We start from the raw sequence: 27002 nt of genomic DNA on the forward strand, positions 1-27002 counted from the left end.
AATATACGAGGCTAATAGAAGAGATTAGTGAGCTGTGTGAAATCTGTAAAAAGTATCAGAGAATGCCACCACAAGGTAGTTGCCATGGATCTAAAGATATGGGACAAAATCAAATATTTTAATTTTACATTTGTAGACCTGGTGACCAGTTTTAGTCTTTCTATGATAGTAAGGACAAAAGATTACTATAGACAAAATCATGGAGAAATGGCTAGGGACTGGACGTGGGGTACCAGCTAAGTTTCTAACTAATAATGGAGGGGAATTATCCAATGACGAGTTCAGAGATGTGTGAAAACATGACCATCATGGTCATGAACACCACAGCTGATAGTTATTTCAGCAGTAGACTCTGTGAAAGGATCAGTGACATTTTAGCTGATCAACCAGATTGCTAATTGGCAACTGCCCTGGTATGGGTGGTTCATGTAAAGAATTCATACCGGATGGTTGAAGGATATAGTCCCTATCAATTAGTCTTTGGGCAAAATCCCAAATTGCCTTCTGTGCTGTGTGACAGTCCTCCTGCTCCAGAAGGTACTACAATTAGTTCAATTTTTCCTGCGAAAAAAGAGATTAGTGTGAATGCATTATAAGCAGGGAGACAGGCTTTCATCAAGGTTTTCATGGGGTGGCACAGTGGTTAGCACCGCAGCCTCACAGCTCCAGTGACCCGGGTTCAGTTCTGGGTACTGCCTGTGCGGAGTTTGCAAGTTCTCCCTGTGACCGTGTGGGTTTCCGCCGGGTACTCCGGTTTCCTCCCAGAGCCAAAGACTTGCCGGTTGATAGGTAATTTGGCCATTGTAAATTGCCCCTAGTGTAGGTAGGTGGTAGGAGAATGGTGTGGATGTGGTAGGGAATATGGGATTAATGTAGGATTAGTATAAATGAGTGGTTGTTGGTCAGCACAGACTCAGTGGGCCGAAGGGCCTGTTTCAGTGTTGTATCTCTAAATATAAAATAAAAGATGAGGTTTCAAAGAAAATTCAGAAAGGACTGAGGCATCGTACAAGACCACTTGAGATAGAATTTAATTCGGGAAATTTGATGCATTATAAAAGAGAGGGTCACAGGGAATAGAAAGGCCCTGGTAAGGTAATAGGTCGTGATAGTAAAACCGTACTTATCAAATGTCGCAATCAAATTGCTAAGGTTTAAACCTCATGATTAATCAAAATTAATTACAAAATTTTGGAGTCTGAGCAGCTGATAGATGTAAACAAGGCATCTTGTACCTCAAATGCTCATGGTTTTGTGATGAAGGTCCTGAGGAACAAAATACTGTAGATCAAGGGCAAGATAGTGATCATGTGAATGAGCATGACACATATGACAGACCTATCAAATCCATAGGCCAGTTGCCCAAAGTGGTGACTCGGGTGACATATTCCACAATGAAGGGGTATGAGAATTGTGGGATATGAAGGAAAAGCTACTGGCAAGTTTAAATATTAGTTGAAGGATGATGGCCAAGAGCGGAGATCCATGGACTGGCAGAATGGGGTGAAAGAGTAGAGAGTAAGAATGCGGAGCACAAGCACTGATTGTGGGTCCGGAGGTGAGTCGTGCATCAGAAAACAATCACACACTGGAGAAAGACTTTACGATAATGCAAGTGAGAGATCTCGCAGTAGTAATCCCAAAAGATATAAAAGTGGAAGTGGATGTCATAGCTTGAATACATTGCACGATGAATTAAAGGTCGCAGAACAGTCTCGGAACGGACCTATATATATATAGAAGTCCTCATGATTGTGATGTTTTGTTGGCTGTCAATAAACATGAGGATAAACTAATAAGAGAGGCAAAACAAAGGGAATTAGATAGTCGGAGAGAATTTGAAGTTTATTCTGAGGTACCAGATAAAGGATAACCAGCTTTGTCACATAGGTGGCTTTGTACTAAAAAAAGTCCTTGCAGATACGACTTATAAAGCAAAAAAGAGGCTAGTTGCTAGGGTTTTGTAAGAGTGGCTGGGTGATACAAATGTTAGCGTGGACGCTCCCACAACTGGAAAAGTAATTTTGAAAATCTTTTTGGGTCTTTTAGTCACATATTCATGGGAGTGCAGATCAATCGACATAAAAGCCATGTTTCGCTGGGGCTACTTTTCAGAGAAAAGTGTTCCTGAAACCGCCCAGAGGCAGCAGATGCAGAAAGAAAACTATGGAAACTAAAAAAAATTGCGTCTATGACCTGAATGATGCGTATTTTTCGGTGAGATCTGTTTTGCTGAAAATAGGCTGTGTTAAACTAAAAGCAGATCCCACAATGTTTTCTTGGTATCATAAAAGAAAACCTTCAGGATGCATGTTGATGATTTCTTATGAGGTGGTAATGTGGAATTTGAGAACTGTGTTATGAATAAGAATAGAGTAGAATTTAAGATTGGGAGTCAGGCCTATGCAGAATCTAAATATATTGGTTTAAATATTAAGCAGAATAGGTCTGGAATAACTTTAATCAACAATGCTATTTAAAGAGTGTTACTCCCATCCCAGTTAATCGTGCTAGATCTTCACAGAAAGATGTTGTTATATCGAGAAAAGGGAGAAAGCAATTGCGATGCTTGATTGGCCAGTTGAACTGGTTGGGCACTCAGAAAAGATCAGGTACTAGTTTTGCTGTGTTGGAGTTAAGTACTATGATGAAACACCCTAACATCAAGAAAGTTTTAAGGGCAAATAAAACATTTAAAAAATTAAATCCGGGCCTAAAGAATTTGGGACTAGCCATTTTTTGGCACTGCTCCACATGGTAATCTTCCTGGTGGGTGTTCTAGTGCAAATAGTTTCATAACATTTCTTACAGGTAAGAATGGGAAATGTTGTCCTTTAGCTGGGGAAGCAAAGAAAATAAAGTTTTTTGAAGGTACTTTGGCAGCTGAAACATTGGCTCTTGTGAAGGCAGTGGATATGGAATTCAATTGTCAAATATTTTAAGTGAGATTCTATGCAAGGGGCATACTGAAGATAGTATATCCATTGAATGTTATGTCAATAATGTATACTCTATGAAAATTAAGTGTGAGTAAGTAAAGGTTATTGATTGACCCTGCTGGCTTGAAACAAATGTTGGAGAGAAAGGAAATCTCTTAAATTAAATGGGTGGATACAAGTCATCAACTGTGATTGTTTTACAAAAAGAAATGCATGTACAAAGAAATTGTTAGGGATCCTAGAGGAAGTGCACCTCGCAATGTAGTGTTTTGTACAGAGTATAGAGGTTTTTGATTTGTTTTGAAATTTTGGTTGTAGATATTAACTTTAATTTTAATTTAAAGAGACAGAAGGGAATCTGTTAATTGTATATTAATTGTGTTTATATGCAGGTGGTGGGCATTAACTGGGGATTCACTTGAGCCCCTGTAAATAGACACAAATTGAAACTGTGGTGGTTGGGTTAGGAGGTGTATGCTTGTAATGTGTAACTCTAAGTAAATATAAAATGAGTAAAGGTTGGCTCCAGTCCTATCCTTTGCCAACTGGCTTTCTAGTTCCTTCTTGTTCCTTCTCCTCCTTTCTCGTTCCTCCTTTTTCTTTCCTTCCCTCTTCCCTTCCCTCCCTAGTCTTTTATAGAGAGGTGTTGGCATAGTTGGTCTTAGCAGCTCTGTGAACTTTAAAAGGTCTCTTTTCAGTTTCTACAAGTGGACCAATGGCTGACAACAGGTCTTAAATCTTCCAATTTCTACACAGTCACATTCAGTGAGGTGAGAACTACTAACAGAAAAGAGCTCATGTTTCTCACCAGAGCTAATGTCCAATTCCTGCTCCCAGCAACACTGCTTTTCCACATCAGACAGGACCTACAATAGGAATTGATGGTCCTGTATTATCTGAATGAAAGAAAGAGCAGTGCTGCTAGAAATGTCAAGTGCATGTTAATCTGCTCCACTTCCACATGAAGCCAGCAGCTCTATCAGTCCGATTCATTCCCTGCTGATTTCTGTGAGATGGCTTTTCAGAGTAATTTTCTTTTAATCAGGAATGTTTCTTCGTTCATTTTGAGATTGTGAAGTCCAAATTCAGCCTGTGGATCAGAAGTTGAAATACTGCATTTAGTGGAGTTTTGTCTTTTGCAGCCCTCTGCCCTGCCCCTGCCACAAAAAAAATCACATCTAATTTAATTCTGGAGCAGTAGTCAAAAAGAAAATGAAAACCACTTTTGTAATGTAGATGAAGCTTCAATACTCCAACCCTAGTCTGCCTGAATTCCTCACATTGACAACAGTTCTCCCATTGACCTTCTCCATTACACGCCCACATGCTGGCCCTCTATCCAAGTTCTATAACATCCCAGCCTACCAAAGTACTTCTCCCGTCTTCACCCCCCTATAACAATATCATAATCTCTGACCCATGGAAAACAAAGCCACGGGTGATCCATTTGTTATAATTTAGCAGGGTCCAGGTAATGACACCTTCAGATAAAATCACTTTTTTAATGACTATATTTTAAACCTGTTAAGAGTATCCATGAAGAAAATACTTTCAGAAAGTTGGGTCAGTTTGTACAATTCATTTTTGATGAATTATAATAGCTTTTTTAATTGAAGTGGTTAATGTTGTAATAAATCAGCTTTATAAAACTAGTTTGGAGTTTGAGCCTTTCCATCATTTTTTTTTAAACTTGGTTCTTTTCTAGGTAAAGCGAGAGCTTGCTGGTGTTTTGATATTTGAATCTCATGCCAAAGCAGGGACAGTGTGTAAGTATGGAAACTAGTCCAAAGGATGCAAAGAGCTTTAAGGTAGTAAATGTTAGACCTGTATCTGCAAGGAAAGTTTTTTTTAAAAAAGACATTTTACTTGGCCTTTCCTAAGTTTTTAAAATGTCTTGCAAACAAAATAACCGAGGGGACCACCAAATGTATAGGTTCAAGAAGTGCACCAAAATATCATTCTGCAAGATGTGATGTAAATGTATGGTCAGCTAATCCGAAACTAAAGCAGAAAATGCTAGAAATACTCAGCAGGTCTGGCAGCATCTGTGGAGAGAGAAACAGAGTTAAGATTGATGACCTTTTGTCATCTAATCCTTTTGTAAACAGATTTGAAAAATGACATCAATCTAACATAATGTTGCATACATTTCAAAATTCAAATAGTAGCCTCGTGTAGAAGGGATAAATAAATGTGATTTAAGCATTACATATACTGATTCATCAGCAGAGGAAATAAGCATAGTATATTTTCCTGCAGTTTATTGTCTTTTTAATTACAGCTGCAATGAAGACATTCACTTCATGGATAGTAAAACTGTACATACCTTGCACTATAAGCTATATTTTCTTGCCTTCACTAATTTTATTAAAATGTAACTATAAAATGGGGAATACTGCTTTATAATCATGTCTAGTTTAAATCTATATTTATCAAATTGAAGAAACTATACCCTACTGAGTTTCTGAAAGAGGAAAAGGGAGAGCAAATCTTTATGGAGAACTTCACTTACAGATTTTTAGCATTTTCAGTACAGTATAATAAAAGTGAACTGCCTTTACAGAATTTAAATTCTTCATTCAGTTTTGTGCAGCTGAAATAGGATGATTGTTGCTTTCATATTTACAGTGTTTAATCAAGGAGAAGAGGGCACTTCATGGTATATTATCCTCAAGGGCTCGGTGAATGTTGTTATCTATGGCAAGGTACGGCTTTCAGTTCATGAACTTTTATAGAGGAATGTGAAGAATCATAGACCCACACAATTATGATTCTAGGAATATTGAAACACAATTTAGTGGTACTAACACTCAAGGTCACACATTGTTTCTGGGATATTATATTTTGAATTTTGTTATATCTATAAAATTGAGAAGATGTGTGCAATCTTATTCATGCCCATTTTGTATATAATTAACTGTAGTAGATTTATAATCATTTTAATTCCCGACAGTAATTAAAATGTAAACAAACCTAATATTTTTCACATCATGTTTTACTGGGTATTTAAGGTATCATTTCAGAAAGTATAAAAGGAATTCAGGAAAGAAATATGTATTTGACATTGTAGGTAATAACTGTGAAGTTTGTAAGTTGTTTGGCATAAATGACTTTAATCTGACCTAATATTGCAGGGAGTAGTCTGTACGTTGCATGAAGGGGATGATTTTGGGAAGTTGGCTCTGGTGAACAATGCTCCAAGAGCAGCCTCCATAGTGCTCCGTGAAGATAACTCTCATTTTCTACGGGTGGATAAAGAAGATTTTAACAGAATCCTTCGAGTAAGAGGCTTTCTGATCCAAGCATGCTTTCAGATTCTTCTTTACTAAAAAGTTAATAGTTTTTGTAAAGCCCCTACCAGGAGTGTCATGTGGTATTTGGTAAATGCAATCACCTGTTCTGAAAGATTCAGATAATATTTATTAACCATTAAGTTACTTCATTCCTGTAGTGAATCTATTGTGGACAGAATGCCCCACTTTATTTGAAAGCATTTTTGCTGAATATTGTACTTTCTGGTTTCCAGAGGCCATTTGTTTTAATTTTGGCATATGGCTTTTAACAGAAGAAATTTTTGTGATGCTTACCCTAAATATTCTACAGCAACACAATTCACGTTTTCTAAGTTTTAAAATAAAATTGTAGGTTATGGTAATTCTGTATTAAAGGCATAAAGGGATAGCACAGCTGTTTGGAGTCCTGACAATGCTGGAGAGAGACTGATCGAATTTTTTATTTAAAGAACTTTCAATTGATCTTTGAAAAGTGATTAAAATATTCAGGCAGGATTGGTTGCTAAATAACAGAGTTGTTAACTTTACAGCATCAAGCACCTGTAATGTTTTTACAAATATTTAGTGAATATAAGAAAATATGTGTTTAAGAGGAATTTGTCAATAGAAAACCTTGCACCATAATTATTTTAAAGTGGGCACCAAATATGCTTGAACTAAAAGCAAAAGCAACATTGATGGCATTTACAATTTCAATGTAAAAAAAAAAATTAGTATGTTTCTATAATGGGCACCCGACCTGCAATGCCAGCTTTACACTTCAGCAGTAAGTTTAAAAATTACTACCATTGTATTTAGAAATCAGAATTGGACACTGCATTACAGCAATGCAGAAACCTTGCAAACTTAAAATATACGATTTACAAAGTGAACACTCTATCTATGGCCTTGCCTATTATAAATTTTACTGGAGTAGTGGCAAACATTGTTTTTGAAGTGTGCTAAATGCCACATTGTATACTAGATTTTACAGGTCAAAGACTCAATTATTCCATTAATTTTTGTGCTTCATAAGAGTGATGACTTGCTGTGGTATGGGGGTTTAGGGATTTAGGAACCTTTCCCACCTGTTTATGTCAATGATAGCATGGAATAAATTTAATGGATTAGTCACATATTATGCAGCAGTTTGAGATGCTTTAAAATGTTCTGTTTTGACATTAAGTAAATGGCAAGCCCACAACTCTCTGAAGAATGATTCATGCTGATCGTTATCTGCAGAAAGATTATTGTCTGGTCCATAAACTCTCTTCATCTGTGATAAATCCAAAGCAATCTTTTTAGAAGGGTAGACTGAGCTGAATTAAAAACCTTTAAAAGCTTTTCACTAGTGGAAAATTACCTGAGTTTAGAACATATTTAATCATTTAACAGCTAACCTGTACCGTCAGCTTTTTCACTGCATTTGATTTTTGTTTAAACTCATTATACTGGAAGCATCAGTTAAAACTACTTCAAACTGCTGTATTACATAACTGTATAGAATTTTGCCTCTGTCTGAAATGTCTTGTAATAGAGTAGCAAGCTACTAGTAATTGATCAATATTTAAAGGCCCAAAATGACCATTTAGATCAGTCAATAAGTAGATACTTGTCAGTTGAATAAATAAGGATTTATTTTGACAGTTTTTTCCTTCTCCCCTGCCCCCATCCACGTCATGCATTTTAGGATGTTGAGGCCAATACAGTAAGACTTAAAGAACATGGAGCAGACGTGTTGGTTTTGGAGAAGATCCCAATGGGTAACAGAGTTTCCAATCAGGGAAGCACACAGACACAATACAAGTAGGTTTCCAATATCATTACACTTTGTGACACTTGGGATCTAATATGGGTTGTGTTGTGGCATAGCTTATTCAAGCATCAATATGTGTTGCTGCAGAGGTGTGAGAAATCATTTCGATTCATCACTGTGCCTCAGTTTCACCATCATCGGAAGGAAGGGGAACAGTGCAGTGAGAATGAAGTAAAGGTAGAATAAAATGAGATACTATTTTCATACTGTGCCACTCGAAGGCACTTATTGCATGGCTCAAAATAACATTGATTGTGGCCTTTCAGTTGGGTAACCGGTCAGTGTGTAATAGGTGGAATTCATTCTGTCAAAAGTGATTAAAATAAGATCAATTATTGTGTAGAATTTGACATCTTGCTCTTTTTACAGAGTCCAGGGTTTTCTAATCATTATTTTGAATTAGCTACTACTTTTGAAGTCATTTATGGAAGTAGCAAGTTTTATATTGTGCTGGTTGACATCCTTCCATCTATGAAAGATGATGGACATGCAACAAATAATCCATTTCGGTGGGGTGTCTTCTCCTGGTGCACCTTTGCTGATGGCTGTGAAGTCCAGTCCTCAAGAGGCAGTTTCTGCCACAAGTGCTGCACGTGAAGCTGCCAAGTGACGCTATAAATTATTGTTTTTGACGTTAATGCTTGTTGACAAACTGCTGTCGCAACTGATCATTGTGGTAGTGCATACCAGTCTGCAGGATGTGTTGCCATTTCCCTCTTTCGCCAGCTAGTGACTCCCAAGTGCGATAGTCGATATTTAGGGCATTCATGTCACGCTTGCAAGCATCCCTGAAGCAGAGATTTGTGCGCACCACCAGTCATTTGGCCCCAGCTACCTCACCATTAAAGGCCTGCTACCCGACCCGAACCCGACGGGACCCAACGACATGTGTTGGGTTCAGTTCGGGCCCCTTTTCCGGGTCCGGCTTTCTGGCTCGTGTCGGGTCGAGTCCAGGTCAGGTCGGGCCGGACACACGGTAAGTGCTCTGCCGGTAAGTATTAAAAATATAAAAACTTAGCTGAGCTGGGAGTCCGGGATGAAACTGAGTCTGCGCAGTGAGCGAGTGATGTCACTATGACATCATCATGCATGCACTGCAGCTTTGTGGAGCTTCCCAGTCAGAAGGTAAGTAAAAGGATGGTCGGGTCGGGCCGAGTGAGGTCGGGCTTGGGTCGGGTCGAGCTCGGGGCGAAATTGGAGGGACTCGGGCTGGGTCGGGCTCAAGTCCGCTGTGGACCAGTCGGGTTCTTTTTCCCAACCTGAGCAGGCCTTTATTCACCATACAGAAGGTATGGGTATGCGACCGTCTTCCATTCTGCAGACGTGTCCAATCCACCAACACGCTTGGGAGCTCTGCCTTTCAGAGGACTGCCACGTTTGTGATTTTGTCTTGCCAGGATATACCCATAATGCTCTACAGACAGAAAAGGTGGAAATTATTGAGCTACTTTTCCTGGTCGCTGTAAGTCACCCATGTTTCACAACCATACAAGCTGCAAGGTGCTGAGAACACAGGCCTTGAAAACCATCAGCTTGATCCTAAAGGTCAGCTTGGTGTTATCCCATGCGCATTTCGCGAGTCAGCCTAAGGTGGTGGCTGCTTTCCCTGCACATGTATCAAGCTCTGCATCAAGGGACAGATTGTCACTGTATACTGTACGAACAAATTAAATTCAACTAATTACTGTCTGTCAACATCTTGATTTTAATGATTCCTTTCTTTAATTATCTTGATAATCTGTTTTGTCCTTTTTAAGGAGAAGTTAATTAGAAAGTCCACAGTAATTTAAACTACATTTTCTGTGATTAATCAAGTCATCCTTTTATCCCTCTAGATACACTGTGATGGCAGGAACTCCTGAAAAAATATTAGAACACTTTCTGGAAACTATACGCTCTGATTTGCCTGCTAATGAAATGACAGGTTCGATCTTTAACACAATGAATATATTTATTCCACAGTTTGCAAGTTGCTGCTTTTCAATCTCACCTTAATGCAGGAATATGGTTAGGATTTCTGATTTTCATAGTACTGTAATTTCAAGGAGCTATGTTTTATGATTAAAGTTCATTGTATGGAAATTGTCTCGTCTATTTTGAAAAACAACTAAAACTATAATCTCCTGATTTTTTTTCTTCCTTTCTGATTTCTCAAATTATTTTCATTTATTGTTAGAGATCTTTCATCTAGATTAAAGTTTTTTTTTAATTTGAATTATAGGTTCCACATATCTAAGGTAAATACTGTGGATGCTCTGTGTGTCAGCATGAGTTTGCCTCAGATACTGAGGCAGAGGTTGAAAATTCAAGCCTCACTCGAGGACTTGGGAACATATGCAGATTTACACAGCATTGTTCGATGTTCTGTCCTTTTCAATGAGATAATAGATCGAAGACCAATTTGCCTGTTGTGATGTTTGTGTGAACATTAAAGATGGCACTAATTAAAGAAGAGCAGGGCAGTATTCCTTCCTTAAACAAGAGCATCAAAGGCCAATTATCTGTTCTAACATTAAGGTTCTTGTGATCTTCTTCTTCTTTGGCCTCCTTGTCTCGGGAGACAATGGGTAAGCGCCTGGAGGTGGTCATTGGTTTGTGGAGCAGCGCCTGGAGTGGCTATAAAGGCCAATACTAGAGTGACAGACTCTTCCACAGGTGCTGCAGAAAAAATTGGTTGTCGGGGCTGTTACACAGTTGGTTCTCCCCTTGCGCTTCTGTCTTCTTTCCTGCCAACTGCTAAGTCTCTTTGACTCGCCACACTTTAGCCCCGCCTTTATGGCTGCCCACCAGCTCTGGCGATCGCTGGCAACTGTCTCCCACGACTTGTGATCAATGTTACAGGACTTCATGTCGCGTTTGCAGACGTCTTTAAAGCGGAGACATGGACGGCTGGTAGGTCTGATACCAGTGGCGAGCTCGCTGTACAATGTGTCCTTGGGGATCCTGCCATCTTCCATGCGGCTCACATGGCCAAGCCATCTCAAGCGCCGCTGACTCAGTAGTGTGTATAAGCTGGGGATGTTGGCCACCTCGAGAACTACTGTGTTGGAGATGCGGTCCTGCCACCTGATGCCAAGGATTCTCCAGAGGCAGTGAAGATGTAATGAATTGAGACGTTGCTCTTGGCTGACATACATTGTCGAGGCCTCGCTGCCGTAGAGCAAGGTACTGAGGACACAGGCTTTTATGTTCTGTGTCAGTGCGCCATTTTCCCACACTCTCTAGACCAGTCTGGACATAGCAGTGGAAGCCTTTCCTATGCGCTTGTTGATTTCTGCATCGAAAGACAGGTTACTGGTGATAGTTAAGCCTAGGTAGGTGAACTCTTGAACCACTTGCAGAGCGTGGTCGCCGATATTGATGGATGGAGCATTTCTGACGTCCTGTCCCATGATGTTCGTTTTCTTGAGGTTGATGGTTAGGCCAAATTCGTTGCAAGCAGCTGCAAACCTGTCGATGAGACTGTGCAGACACGCTTCAGTGTGAGATGTTAATGCAGCATCGTCAGCAAAGAGGAGTTCCCTGAGGAGGACTTTTCGTACTTTGGTCTTCACTCTTAGGCGGGCAAGGTTGAGCAACCTGCCACCTGATCTTGTGTTCTTGTGATCACTCTTTACAAAATGACTGCTGCATTTGCTGAGACAGGTATCACTACATTTGGAAGTAATTTGCTATTTGTGAAGCACTAGATACGATAAGGTGCTGTTTAAATGCAAATAATTATTTTGAATAATTTATTTCTCTTCTACTTTTGGTTCTGCAGTGAGACCTTTGTTTTTGACCATTTATAATGAACATTCCTTTAAACCTTTTGTGAGTGAGGCTGTTAGTTGGCATGGCAGTTTTTAGTGACATCACCTGAGGATAGTTGAAGCTTGGCTCACTTGTTACCGCTCTTCTGAGTCACAAGGTTATGGCTTCAGTCCCACTCTAGGCAGGTAAATAGAGCTGAGTTACAGATTAGATACGATCTAATTGAATGGCAAAACAGGCTCGATGGAAATAAACGACATACACGAGCTGCATGCTGGATATGGACATACAATAGAAAAAAAACATAAATTTTATCTACTCGAGAGTTACATTACATATAATTCTTGAGTGACACTGTTTAAAATTGATGCAGTGCGGGAAGATTGTTTTCCTTAAATTTATTGGCGGAGAGGAAACCTTTCCCAGTATTTTGTGTCCTTTACAAATGTTTGACAGTCTACTTCAGTGTTATGTGAAAAGATATTCTTTTCTGTTTTTAGAAGTAGTGCATTAATTTTGTATAATTGGATTTACATAGGAAATGGGCCGAATGTTGGTTCCGGGTATGCATGCTGGACAACTCCAGGGTGCCCTAACCTATTTGGCAAGCGGCATTCTCCCCGTGTCAATGAGCACACACACGCCACGTGCCATTTTTACCCTTCAGTGCTAATTTTTTTTATGAAAAGATGCCCTTCTGTCTAGAATCACATGAAGCATGGTCAATTAATTGAAATATCAGAGTTTATCTGATAGAGCATATTTAGTGTTCATGGAACTGTATCTCAGGAAAAATTTGGCAGGAGAGTAAAAATAAAAATCCATCATGAATACAGTTGTATTCTGTCTTCAAGCATGTTTATAAATAAATAAGATGTTTCAAGAACTATAAAATATCATTGTTTATAACTGAGATCTGAAATGGAAAACTTATTTTAATTTTCTGCCCTTTTTTGAGGTACTTTTTTTTTCCTCCTTCAGGTGTCCCCACACCATGGCCCCTGGCTGAGAGGAAGGGTGAGGGTGAGCAAACATTTGTTCCCAGTTTCTGCTAATGCACAGTTGTTCCAGCCACTAGTAGGCACACTAGAGCAGCCCAGTAAGACACGCATGTTTCCTGTGATTCTATTGTGGAGTTGCTGTCTGCATGAGACATGTTTCCTAATTTCACAGTTTTTACTGGGAATTCTGACGAGGGGAATTGTAAGCATAAATCGGTATCCTTTCACTTCACAATATAGCTTGTTGGAGCATCACTATTTCCCATGTAAACACATCCTTGAACCATTACCTTTTTTGATCATTTTTATTCCTTAATGATGCTCAAATTGGCTCTTGAATCATCCTAAATATTCTAACTCAGTCTCAGCTTGATCACCAGCAAAAACCAAATGCAACACTGGTTCAACCCATTCACCTCTTAGTTTATCCCTAGGATTAAATGATCACTGTTTGATGTACAACTAATAGATACTTATTACACTAGATCTGCATAGTAAAGGATCAAATTAATCATCATAAACAAAACAACTGTTTGGAAATTACAGTTTCATCTTATTAACTCTGTTCAATCTAGCATAGGGTCTGATTTTAACTGTTCACGTGAATGGTGTTTGAGTGAGTTAAAATCTCACCCATAGTGTCACAATCTTCCAACAAAAATGTGCATTTATATAAAATCATAGAAGCTTACAGCTACCTAACCCATTGTACCTATGCTGTCTTTTTGAAAGAGCAGTTCTGCTTAGTCCCACGTCCCCACTTTTTGTTCATAACCCAATAAGTTCCTCATCCTCAAATTTCTGCCCAACTACCTTTTTAAAATTATTTATGGAATCAACTTCCATCACCTTTTCAGGTAAAGTGTTTCAGATTCCAACAACTCTTGAGTGAAAACAATTCTTCTCAACTCCCCTCTAGATCTTTTTCCACTAATTTTGTATCTTTGACCTCGAGTTATTGATCTACTAGCCAGAGGGAATACTTTTCCCCCCCTGTTTACTCTATCAATACTCTATCAATTATCTAGAAAATCTCCTATTAGGTCACCTGTTAACCTTCTCTGTTCCAAGGAGAACAGTCCTAACTTTTCCAGCCTCTCCTCATAACTGAAGTCCCTCATACCTGGGAAAGACCTGGCCCTCTGTATCCTTTCTACTGCCTTTACATCTGTCCTGAAGCGCAGTTCCCAGAATTGCCCAAATAATGCAGCTGAGGCCTGATTTATAAACTTCTAGCATGATCTCTTTGCTTTTATGTTCTATTCCAGTATTTATGAACCCAAGTAACCCATATGCTTTTTTGACCACTTATCAACTGTAACTACAGCAACTTTAACATAGTAATGCATCCCAAGGCACTTCACAGAAGCATTATCAAACAAAATTTGACACTGAGCCACAAAAGGAGATAGCAGAACAGCTTGGTCAAAGAGCTAGGTTTTAAGCAACATGAGATTGAAAAGCGGTAAGACTTAGGGAGGGAGTTTTAGAGCCTATGACCCAGGCAGCTGAAGGCACAGCCACCAATGATGCAGCAATAAAAATTGGAGATGTGCAAGAGGCCAGAATTGGAGTGGTGCCGAGATGTTTGAGGGTTGTAGGGCTGGAGGAGGTTACAGAGTTAGGGAGGGGTGATACCTTGGAAGGATTTGAAAACAAGGATAAGAATTTTAAAAACGAAACATTACTAGACTGGGAGCCAATGTAAGTCGGTGATCACAGGGGTGATGGGTGATCAGGACTTGGTGAGAGTTTGGATACAGTAGGAGAGTTTTGGATAAGTTCAAGTTTATGGGGCATAGAAGATTGGGGGGGTGGTGGGGTGAGTGGGCAGGGGTGGTGGTGGTGGGAGGCCAGCCAGGAGAGCTTTAAAATAGTCATGCCTAGAGGTAACAAAGGCATGACGAGAGTTTCAGCAGCAGGTAAGCTGGGGAAGCGGCAGAGACCGACAATGTTAGAGGTGGAAGTAGGCAGTCTGGGTGATGGAGCAGATATGTGGTTGGAGGCTTATCCCCGGTCAAATGGGACACCAAAGTTGCAAACCTTGCTCAGCCTCAAACAGTGACCAGGGAAAGGAGTGGAGTCAATTGCCTATCTCTGTAACCTCTGAAACCTCCTCCAGCCCTACAACCCTCTGAGAAATCTGTTTCTCCAATTCTGGTCCCTTGCACATCCCTGACTTTCTTCTTCACATCATTGGCAGCTGTGCTTTCATCTGCCAAGGCACCAAGCCCTGGAATTCCTTTCAAATCCCACTCTGCCTCGCCTCTAACCTTTTTAAGATGCTCCTTAAACCTACTACATTGACAAAGCTTTTGGTCAGCGGTCCTAATGGCTTAGATTTTCCTGTCAAACTAACAGTGAGGCTCATGACACTCTGTTATTTATGCCCAAATGGTACAACAAGGGAAAAATGCACAGTTAAATGTCAATATCCAACAGCTTCTCAAAAACAGCAGCTCAGCACAGGCTCAGTGTTGAAATGCATCAAATGACGTGAAATTGCTGTTTTTACATGGTAGATACAAACTAAACTCGTCACAGAAATATAAGTCTTGTCCATCCCATCTAAGTACTCTTTTGACAACCTGCTAATTGTTAATTACTGCTAAACAATCTCTCTGACACTGAAAATTAACTATTACAAGTGTGGAGTTCCATTCCTTCAGGTTTTAATTGTTGGAAATCTAATAAATGTCAAACTTTTTTTAAAAATTACTTTTCCTTTCTGTGTCTCTTTTTTTTTCCTCTCTCATAATCCAATCTTTTTTCCCCTCTCTTTATTTCTTTCTCTACCTGATGTATTGAAATCATCCACTCTAATTTACACTTCCTTCTCAGCCCATGCACTGTTAATGTCACAATCCTTCAATCTTTAGAAGATACACAGTTGCTTACCCTGTTTCTTTCAGGTCCTAGATACCCGATTTCCTCACTGCAACAATAGCAACTTGCCATCCAAAAAACTGAAGAAGTTAAATGTGTGTGTAAGGGCGTCTAATTAATAGCGGGGCATCTAATGGCATCTGCTACAACAAAATTTGGCCCAATGTCGTCTCCTTTTGGCTTGGTGTCACTTTTTAACTATATTAAAGGTGTTATATAAATGCAAAATCAGGGTCCCATATATATCATAGGACTCCAATTTGCATTCATTATTGAGGCTTTCACCAGAATCTGCCACTAAAACTAATGGTACTAAGATGGGGAATCAGTAGGAATGGAACGGGAAATGGCATTACTCCATTTTAACTGTTCTCCTGCTCTTTTCCTGCCAATTGGAGAGAGTTAATATTCCTTCTTTGTCTGTACCTTTCAGAGGTGCTGTACCACAGCATTCCAACACTGATTTAGTAAGTGCTGAGGTTATTCATATAAATTAGCTCAATTTTGCTCCAAGCCTCTTTAAAAGTCAAGGGCCTGGTTCCAATTTGTTGAGACCTGCACAGAATTGAATTTTTCTGAAAGTAGAAAGATTTGACACACAATTCTAAGGTGTTAATTGAATTCCATCCTGACCACAATTGACTCCTTATGTAACAACCACAAAATGGAAAATTTTCATGGGGTAAGAGATGAGAATTTTTTTTTAAATGAGGTGCAGAAATTTTCACAACATATTGTAGAATCAAAGTGCTGCTGAATTGTTTTAATGAATTACATTTTCAGGATCTGAAGAGTTGTTTTCCAGATAGGGTTCCATGATTTCTTTAATTTTCAAAAGGATGTTGATAATTAAAACTTTTTTCATTTTTGTTTTCAGTTTTTTTGACAGATCCATTACTTGATGACTTTGTTCTGATGCACTGCATTTTTATGCAACACAGGCAGCTTTTCTCAGCCCTGATGGCTCAATATCCTTTTTTGTGTTTCTTAAATATGTATTCTAATTCTCCAGGTACTCATCCCATGGACTATAACACTAATTGTTCAAAATAGAGTACTTGGCAGGATTTTTAAAAAAATATATAATTGATGAAAGTCACAGTTATTACTCAAATGCTTGATTGAGACATTAAATTTTCAGAAAAGAATAAGAATTACAGGTGAGTGCTGTGCACAAAATATCTGTATGAGCCTTTGATTCTGACAATTATGTACAAGCTCTCAACATAATTGCAGCACCAAAAATAGACTTCAGTGCTCATGTTAACCCATTCCATACTGGAATCATTTAGCAACTCAGGTCTCTAGAACCTGTTTTCTGTAATATCTATTTGAAATTAAAAAGTGGTTTTCTTGCTGCTGATTAGTGACCTGGTTAAACCTGGAGGAACATCTTGCAGGGGTAAGTTAAATGCAAATGTCATTTGACACTGCAGTTAAAGGTTTTATCCTAAAGTCAAGAACATATAGTTCCTACCAGGACAGCATAGCCAATATTTATCATTATGAATATCTATTCATGGTGTATTCTAGTTTTCCTGACCTAAGAATGATTGTTTTGTTTTGTATTTAAGAAGAAAGGTAGTTAAGATGCATTTGTGTTTATAATGTGCAGAATTCAAATGTTAACTCTTATGCTGTTTTAAAAGCCTGTTCAATGATGGCAGTGATAGTTCACCAAAGAATATCTTAGATCCATCTGAGTTTGAGCCAATAATAGCTGACTGGGGCCAAGTTAATGGTTTTAAAATCATGGTTTATAGATGATGTGAATTTCCTTAACACATGCGCACTTACCATGCAGAAGCATTGCAAGGCACAGAGCAGGAGAAAATGGACTATGCTCTCAATAATAAGAGACGGGTCATCCACCTTGTCCTACACTGGGCGAATGTATATGCAGATCTCTTACAGGAGGAAGACACTGCTGTAGCATTTCTAGAAGTGAGTGATGTAACCTGAGATAAATACAGTCACAAAATTTATATCATAATTGTACCAAATTCAGTTTCTAATTGATAATTAAAATGTTTGAATCAAAGTTTATTTACTTATTAGGAATATCACAATAACATTAGTAACAACATTCATAATTTTATTTTGATAGCTTGTAGAAATAATGGGCAGGATTTTGTGCTTGGAGACGGGCATGGAGGTGGGGGAGGGGGGAAAAACAAAATGCCATTCAAATGGCGACATTCCCGACAATGCCCGGGCCCCCTGCCATTTTGTCTGGGAAGGGGGCGGGGAGTAAGTCCCTCCTTTGGGGACAGTCCTGGGCCCCCAGAGGTGATGGCTGCTCTCGCCACCCCCCCCCCCCCCCCACCCGCAAAGATGCCCCCACCCTCATCAACCACCTGCAGGGCCTCCTGCAGTACCGGCAGTGTCCACTAGAGCATGACTACCCGACCCGAACCCGACAGGACCCGACGACCAGGATGTCAAGGCGGGAAATACTCTGCACTGGTCAGCAGTGAGCTATTTCCATCCAAGGTAGAGCACAACCTCTTCAATAAAGTTGATTATATTCCGGTGGTCAGGACGGGTCGGATCAGGCGCGGGAAAAAATGAAAGGACTTGGGCCGGGTTGGGCCTCAGGTCAGATGTGGTTCTATCGGGCTCAGGTTGGGTTTCATTTGCAGACCCGAGCCGACCTTTAGTGTCCACCACTCCCAGCGGCGAAACTGGTAATGCAGACCTGCTGGCCTTCCAATTGTCTGGCAGCTCTGGAGGCAGGAGTTCATCCCTTAAAGAGACGGTGCCTGTGTGATAACAGGGGTCTGATGGAGGGGTGAGGTGGGGGTCTCTTTTTTCCCCTCTTTTCCCCCCCCCACACCCCAACTGGCTTTCTGCCCTGCTGCTGGGACCCCCATCGAAAAAATTCAGTCCAATGTCAAATTATACATAAGCATGTTTCTTATCTTCATTTCTGTCCAGCATGCTGCATTGACTGAAGATATCATAGAGTAGATTTCAATTTGCTGCCAGAGTGTAAAACCAGAGTTGCAAATTGGGCACCCATCATAGAAACTGCCCAATTTTCCTTACCATTGATGGCTTATGAACTGAAGGAATATAATAGCAAAGTACTCTTAATTATTTAATGTTTAGATTTATTACAGATAAAGATTGAATGAACTAACCATTTCTTCCTTTACTCCTCAATCAACATTTCTATCAAGATCATATTCCCACTTTTGTATTTAAAATGATTGCCTTTACAGTGCACGCTAATAAAAAATCTGCATGAATACCATATAGTCTTCAGAGAAACGGAAAACCTTCACTACAGACCTTTATAATGTTGTATCTTCTCAAAGGAAGAGATGAGGCCATTTTTACAATGTCACTTGATGTGTCATATACCTTTCTATATCATACAAATGGAAGAATGAGTCTATATGATGTATGAGGGAGAGGAATCAAGTGCTTCCACACAGGAGGGCAGGGAAATCAAGGGAGAAGCACCTCTGGTTTTTATTGTCTTCGTCCTAGTGGCTAATTTCAGAATGACAAGGGCAGAGAAGCTGTACTCCCAGCAAAAATGGTTTAAGTCATAGATGAAATGCAAGGCAGTCAGTATAAGCTTGAGTGCTATACCTGACTTACTGTTCCTGATTAAATCATTCTTCTAGATCTTTATTTTGTGAATACGAGGGACAGGCATTTCCTTTCAAGGGTGGGAAACTGAGGTTGGGACCATTTTCAGTCCAGAACCCACCCCGGGAGAAACCGTCTTCGTTCCTGATTTTCACAGGAGTTCCTCCTTAATTAGCCTGGAAATGGGATCGCCATCCAATGAAAGCTCTTGAAACAGGAGGGCCATCAGAGGCCTTATGGCTTGAAAGTGGCAATAGGCTGCAATAGAGGGTAAGTAAGGAAGAAGGCACTTCAAAATGGAGATGCCCCCTCTCCAACTTCTATAAACTAATGAAAAAAATGTATCTCTCAGCCAGGCCGCCACTGTGGGGGTTCGTGGTGTGGTGGAATATAGGCCTGCCTGGAGCACTGACCTTCTGGTCTGCCACTGGGAGGCTGCCTTCAGGCAACTAAACTGTCCCTACAGGGGACCTGGAGGTTAACTGGTAAACCTCCAGTTGGTCTCCTTTAATTGGCCTACATAGGCTGTTAACAAGCCACGTTATCTGTGTGCAGCCTGATAGCTCTGCCACCACTCCATCCCTCCTCCGCAAAAATGGTCTGGGTCCAAGATGGAGCCTGGGAACCAACATGCCAAACGGCTGGGCTATTTTTACTGCACGCCCGTCTCCAATCCTGGCCCTGGGTGATGCTGAAAGTCCAGCCCAAAGTCTTAGCACAGCATCTATTATGAATCGCTCTTGCATGGTGTAAGAACACCATGCAAGAGCTGTCATCATAGATGCCATGCTATTACATCCAGAACAGCCAGCACTTTATGGTTGCAAGCAGTTAACAGCAAATGCTTCTCCTTCAATCCCTACAGCTCATTGTTCCCTCTTTTTTTTCATTTTTGACCCTAGTGTAATAACTAGTGCAACTGATGTTTATGGAGACCTAATTTTATTTAGCTTATCTTCAAATTAAATATCGAAGGATCTTGTTTTGTGTTGCCTTTGAGATATAATTGCAAAGGAGTGCAGTTGAAGTTATTTATTGAAGAAAAGCCCAGAAAACCTTTATATAGACATAAATCATTTTTGTCAGAACCTTTTAGCTACTTCCTTGTCTTTATTAGAAAAGGTAATTGACAACTTCAATGCTCCCTAACAGCTGACATCAACAGAGGCACAAAGATGGCCAGAGTTACCCTCCTGGCCTTGCAACCAACCTGAGCCAGAATATTCTTTTTCAGAGTAAATATCTTTGGGCTGCATTTTATTCTAGCGATATGGATCTTAGTGGTGGGCCAGAAGGTGGGGGCAGACCCCACTTCGGCCCTCCATCAGACCACTGTCTCAATCAAACAGCGGGCAGTCAATTAACTGCTCACCATCTAAGAGATGATCTCCCACCTCCAGAGCTGCCAGCCAATTGGAAAGCCTGTAGCTCTGCAGTACTGGCAGCGTCACCAGATGTGTTGGTGCTTCAGGAGTCCCTGTAGAGTACAAGATTGATGGATCTCAGGAGAGGTAATTGGGGTTGGGGTCACTGGGGCCATTCAGGGAGTCCCCAGTGGGAGATTGGGGGGTGGTGTTAGTGAGGGTCTTCACAGATGGGGTGATCATCACTGCTGGGGAGGCCCTCTGGGGCCATGGATTGCCCCAAAAGGAGGGACTCCCTTCAATCTTGCTAAGAGGCCGTCAGGCTTTACCTGGCGGCATCTCCCCACGATGGCAGGTCCCTAGCCTTCAGCAAAATTGAGGTGGAGTTGGGAAGAGGCCCTTAAGTGGCCATTTATTAGCCACTTAAGGGCCTTTGTTGGCCTGGGGTGGGAAGGCTGTCCTTGGCCATACCCACCCTGGGCAAAATGTCAGGGAGCCCAGGCACAGTTGGGAATGTTGCACCCTGACATTTTGGTTGCCTCCCTGCTTCCGTGCCTTCTTCCAAGAGTGGAGCAAAACCCTGCCTAAATTGTTTCATAGCCTTAGCATGCTTTCTTTTCTTACTATTTCCTTCTCTACCTATAAATTTTGAATTCTATGATTATTGAAGTGTAATTGAAGTAGTAATGGATTAGCTGTATAGTACATACAAGATAAATTAATATACTAATATCTTAAGCTAATATCTGTAATTTTTGTTTGATTTGCATTTGCTTTACAGGGTAATCCCAGATGTTGTGCATTGCTGGGATTTTACGTTGGGCAGATAGGAACTGGCCATCGACTGAAAAGTCAGTGGCGAACCCACCTCTGCCTCACCTGGGGATCCGTTCTGTATTTTGTGTCCCAAGGCTTTAACTGTTCTGAGGCGGGACTTCCACCCGTTTGAGGGAGGAAGTCTTACCTCATTGAGCTGCCGGCCAATCAGCAGGCCGGTAGCTCTTAGTCCCAGCAGTGTCACCGGGAACGGTGGCCACTGCTGGGACTGCAGCCCAGCTGACTGCAGAGGAAAACATGGAGTTAAGGTAAGTCTTGGTTGCCTCGCTGGGAGTAATCACTCGGGCCCTGGGGTGGCAAGGGGGCGTGTTGGGTGCTGGGGCTGGTTAGGTTGGGGGGGGTGGCCCTCCATCACCGCCCCACCCCCCCCACCCCCGGGGACAATCAGCAGCCGCCTGGTTTTCCCAGGCAGCTTTTCCCGGCTCCAGCTCGCCTGCTTGCCACGTGTAAAATCTGCGTGGAGGTTGACAAAGGCCCTTAAGTGGCTCCCTAAGGGCCTTGATTGGCCTGTGCACGTGGGCGGTTTTTTGCCCATCCACCCCCCCCACCCCGCCTACATAAAGGTCGGCGAAGGCAGGTGCGGGTCGGGAAAGCCTCCAGGTGTGTCTCGTTCTGTTTCACGCCACCAAACCCCCCCCCCCCGCCACCCCCCAACACCATCCTGCGTATTGGGGTGGCGTAAAATTACGGCCTATGTGTCTGTTTTTAACGACGAGAAGGTGGGGATAAAAATATAATCAACTGATTTGTGAAGAATCTGGTTAGCTATCGCCTTTTAAAAATAATCAAGGAATGAAAACACTCTTTTAAGAAAATCTAACCAGTTAAACACTAGATGGTGCACATGTGTCAGCTGTAGAACAAACCTTACTCCAGTTGCAAGCTGTAAATTTCATTTATTTTACATGCAAGGTTCCTGCAGCCATACCGGTGCCAAACGTCGTGCTCTGCACTCCTTTGGACCCCACCAGAAAGGCCGAGAGGGGGGTTTTGACGATTGGGCAACTTTCAACCTCCATACATTCGCCCAGGCATGCGCCATGGAGAGGTCACTCCATAGTTGCCTCACAGCAACTGAAAGAACACGGAAGGCAGCAGTTACGGGTTAAGAGCCTGTCACTCTAGAATTGGCCTTTATAGCCAATCCAGGCGCTGCTGCACACACCACTGGCTACCTCCAGGCGCTTACCCATTGTCTCTCGAGATAAGGAGGCCAAAGAAGAGACATGCAAGGTTACAGACAAAGAATTACTAGTTGTACAGATATGAAGTCTGCAGTGTCGTTCAAATCAGTAACATATCAGAGTTATCACTTTGGAGCACATTCCAATATATGGTGTTCTGTATGATATGGAATAACCTTTTATCATTTGGCAGCAAGTAGTGTGGCAGACAGCAACAAATGGTAGATGTCAACCGAAAGCTTGAGATTTGATGAGGGGTGATATTCTCTTGTGATTTGATGAGCGGTGATTTATTTTACTGTTGTAAAACAGGGTATATAATGGCTTGGACATAAGTAAAATTAAAGCATGTTTTCAGCTTGTCAACATTTAAACATCTTCACTAATTCTCATTTCACAACAGTGTAGTGCATATTGATAGAGCACATCCAATATGCTGTCATATGCTTTACTTTGAAGTGGGAAAAGAAGTAGTGAAAGGAACATTCTTTTGGATTAAAGTCAGATGTTCGTTCTTCTGCTTGAAATGAAAGTAGACAGATAGTTAAAATGAAACATTGTTGAGAAGAATCTTTGTAATAATTTCAAGCTTTTTGTATGCTATTTAGCAGAAAATATATATATATATAAAAAACAATATGTTAGTATAATTTTGAACATGATTCAGTATGCTGGAAGAAGAAATTGATTAATGTTATTAGACAACATTGTTAGTGGCGATTGCATTTTAATACATAGCATTGCCATCAATTTGTGGAACAATGACATTGCAGTAACCCAAATGGCCCTCGCTGTCATCCGAATGAAATAAGATCTATTTCCTCTTCATTATCCGGTGATGCTTACTGAAAATTACAAAATACAAAGTCACTTTGCTCTATAATTTTATAACAGTAATTCTCTGATCTTGTAGGAGTTCTATGTGTCTGTGTCAGATGACTCACAGATGATTCCTGCTCTGAAGGAACAGCTCCCAGAATTGGAGAAACTGATAAAACAGAAGTAAGTATCTCTTTCTAAATATTTATAGTAGCAAAGTTCATGTTTTAGATGCTTTAAATAATTCAAACTTTTGTACTTTATCTTTGTTCAAAAAATCAAACATTTACAGAGTCTTTTTATATATTTGAGTTTTGACAGAAACATTAAGCTTTGCAAAAGCATTTGTTAAAGAACAGCTAATTTACTTTAAAATTGCAAGACTCGCACTTTTTGCCATCTGATTTTCTGCCCTGATCACCTCAGCCATTTTCTTTCCTGTGCGTTGGGCAGGATTTTTCTCTGATGTGTGAACGAATGGCACCAGCTTGCTCTTTTCCATAGACTTTCTGTAGGTTTCTGCACAGCAAGTTCTTGTTAGCCAAACATGCAGCGTGCTCTACAGGGCACTGGGAACCTGTGTGAACAAGCCAAGAAATGGGGCTGACTTAATCACTAATGAGCAACACAGTGTCTATACCAGGAAGTGCGACTTAGAATGTCAAATCAGGTATAGAAAACGTAGGAATATAGGACAGGGGTAGACCATTTAGCCCCTCAAGCCTATTCCATCATTCAATGGCTGATCCAGGGCCTAACTCCATATACCCACTTTGTCCCAAATCCCTTAATACTTTTGGCTAATAAAAAAAAAATCAATCAATCTTAGTTTTAATATCAACAATTGATCGAGCATCAATTGCCATTTCCAGAAGCAAGTTCCAAACTTTTACCATCCTTTGAATAAATGTTTCCTAATTTCACTCCTGAAAGGTCTGGCTGTAATCTTTTAACCATACCCCCTAGGCCTAGACTCCCCAACTAGCAGGGCAGATTGGGAGAAACTATTTCTATCAATTCCCCTTAATAGCTTGAACACTTGGATCAAATCACCCCATAACTATCTAAATTCTAGGGAATACAATACTAGTTTGTTTAATTTCTCCCTGTAGTTTAACCCTTGGTGTCCAGGTATCATTCTAGTAAATCTATGCTGCACTGCCTCCAAGGCCAATATATCCTTCCTAAGACATGGTGACCAGAACTGCTTATAGTAATCCAGGTGTTGTCTAACCAGGGCTTTGTATAGCTGAAGCATGACTTCTATCCCTTTGTATTCTATTACTTTAGATATAAAGGACAAAAAAAGAAAGTCTTTCATGACCACTGGATGTCTCAAAGCAACTTCCAACCAATGAAGTACTTTTTTTTTTGAAGTGTAGACACTGTTGTAATGTAGGACATGCAGCAGCCAATTTGCGCATAGCAAGCTCCCAGAAACAGCAATGTGATAATGACCAGATAATTTGGTTTTATGGCATTGCTTGAGGGATAAAAACTGACCAGGACATTGATGATAACTCCCCTGTTATTCTTCAAAATAGTGGCATGGGATCTTTTACATTCACCTGAGAGGGCAGATAGGGCCTCGGTTTAACATCTCATCCATTCCATTCCATTAGCCTTTTTGATTATTTTCTGTACTTATTCAAGAATTTTTAATGATCTGTGTATCTGGACCCCCAAGTCTCTTTGGACCTTCACTGTTTCTAGCATTTCACCATTTAGAAAGTATCCTGTTCTATACTTTTTAGATTCAAAATGGATGATCTCACATTTGCCTGTATTGAAATCCATATGGTACAGTTTTGCCCATTGACTTAATCTCTCACAATCCCTTTGTAATTTTATGCTTCCATCGACATTGCTTACAATACCCCTATCTTTTTGTGTTATTGGTAAATTTGGATATGTGGCTTTCTACCCCATCATCTAAGTAGCTAATGAATAAAATGAAATGCCCCAATACAGATCATATGGGACACCACAAGTCACATGCTGCCAATTAAAGTACCTGCCCATTATCTCTACTCTCTGTCTCCTTATGCTCAGCCAGTTTCCTAACCAGGTCAATAATTCTGCCATCAATTCCATGAGTTTCAACTGTAGCTAACAGTCTTTTAAGAGGAACTTTATCAAATACCTTCTGGAAGTCCATATAAATAACATCCACAGGCATTTCTCTGTCCACTACTTTAGTCACCTCTTCAAAAAATTCAATCAGATTCATCAGGGCATGACATACCCTTTACAAATCCATGCTGCCTCTCTCTGATCGGTTGAAAATTTTCAAGGTGTTCAGTTCCTTATCCTTAATTATAGACTGTATTCCCAACAACAGATGTTAGACTAACTGGTCTATAATTCCCTGGTTTCCCTCTATCACCTTTCTTAAATGGAAGAATGGCATGCACAATTTTCCAATCTAAAGGAACAGTTCCCAAATCAAGAGAACTTTGGAAGATTATAGTTAGAGCATCTACAATGTTCTCACCTACTTCCGATAAAAACCCTGGGATGGAAACCATCTGGTCCTTGGGATGTGTCGCTCTTTAGTGCCATTAATTTCTCCATTACAGTAAAGAGAAGGAAAGAAAGGTTGTATTAAGAGTGAAGAAAGAGACAGAAAAAGTTAAAGAAAAGATTTAATTTTTTTTAAAGTTCATTATCAAAGATTTTATAGCAGAGCACTGAGAGAACAGTGGTAGAATCGGGCAGAGTCAGCATGGATTTACGAAATGGAAATCATGCTTGACAAATCTACTAGAATTCTTCGAGGATGTAACTAGTAGAGTTGATGAGGGGGAGCCAGTGGATGTGGTTTATTTGGACTTTCAGAAGGCTTTCGATAAAGTCCCACATAAGAGATTAGCGTGTAAAATTAAAGCACATGGGATTGGGGGTAGTGTATTGCGATGGATAGAAAATTGGTTGGCGGGCAGGAAACAAAGAGTAGGGATAAATGAGTTTTCCGAATGGCAGCCAGTGACTAGTGGGGGTACCGCAGGGATCGGTGCTAGGACCCCAGCTATTCACAATATACATGAAACATTTAGTTCCCTCATCTAAATCAAATTTGCTAGTGCTCTTCGGAGGGGTTTAAACTAATTCAACAGGGGAATGGGAACCTAAATTGTAGTGCCAGTGTACAGGATGTTGAGAGTAATGGGGTCAGGGATAAGGTTACAAGGATGCAAGAGGGCACTGGCAAGCAAGAACCTGGTTTAAAGTGTGTCTACTTCAACGCCAGGAGCATCCGGAATAAGGTGGGTGAGCTTGCAGCATGGGTTGGTACCTGGGATCTCGATGTAGTGGCCATTTTGGAGACATGGGTAGAGCAGGGGCAGGAATGGATGTTGCAGGTTCCGGGATTTAGATGTTTCAGTAAGAACAGAGAAGATGGTAAAAGAAGGGGGGGTGTGGCATTGTTAATCAAGGAGAGTATTACAGCGACCGAAAGGACGTTTGAGGACTCGTCTACTGAGGTAGTATGGGCCGAGGTTAGAAACAGGAGAGGTGAGGTCACCCTGT

At 40.6% G+C, this 27002-nt stretch overlaps 1 protein-coding gene across 4 annotated transcripts in view; it reads left to right on the forward strand.

Annotated features, from left to right (window-relative positions):
• rapgef4a (Rap guanine nucleotide exchange factor 4a) overlaps positions 1–27002 on the forward strand; it is a 420421-nt gene that overhangs the window by 316822 nt on the left and 76597 nt on the right. For all 4 annotated transcript variants that reach the window (XM_068035423.1, XM_068035424.1, XM_068035427.1 and 1 more), the window contains 9 exons: positions 4645–4705; positions 5568–5644; positions 6074–6220; positions 7902–8017; positions 9863–9951; positions 12762–12803; positions 16545–16635; positions 17461–17611; positions 23566–23654. In XM_068035423.1, coding sequence (XP_067891524.1) covers positions 4645–4705; positions 5568–5644; positions 6074–6220; positions 7902–8017; positions 9863–9951; positions 12762–12803; positions 16545–16635; positions 17461–17611; positions 23566–23654 — 863 coding nt within the window. The remainder of the gene's footprint in view (positions 1–4644; positions 4706–5567; positions 5645–6073; positions 6221–7901; positions 8018–9862; positions 9952–12761; positions 12804–16544; positions 16636–17460; positions 17612–23565; positions 23655–27002) is intronic.

The sequence above is a fragment of the Heterodontus francisci genome, chromosome 7, assembly GCF_036365525.1.
Source record: "Heterodontus francisci isolate sHetFra1 chromosome 7, sHetFra1.hap1, whole genome shotgun sequence".
Taxonomy (NCBI): Eukaryota; Metazoa; Chordata; class Chondrichthyes; order Heterodontiformes; family Heterodontidae; genus Heterodontus; species Heterodontus francisci.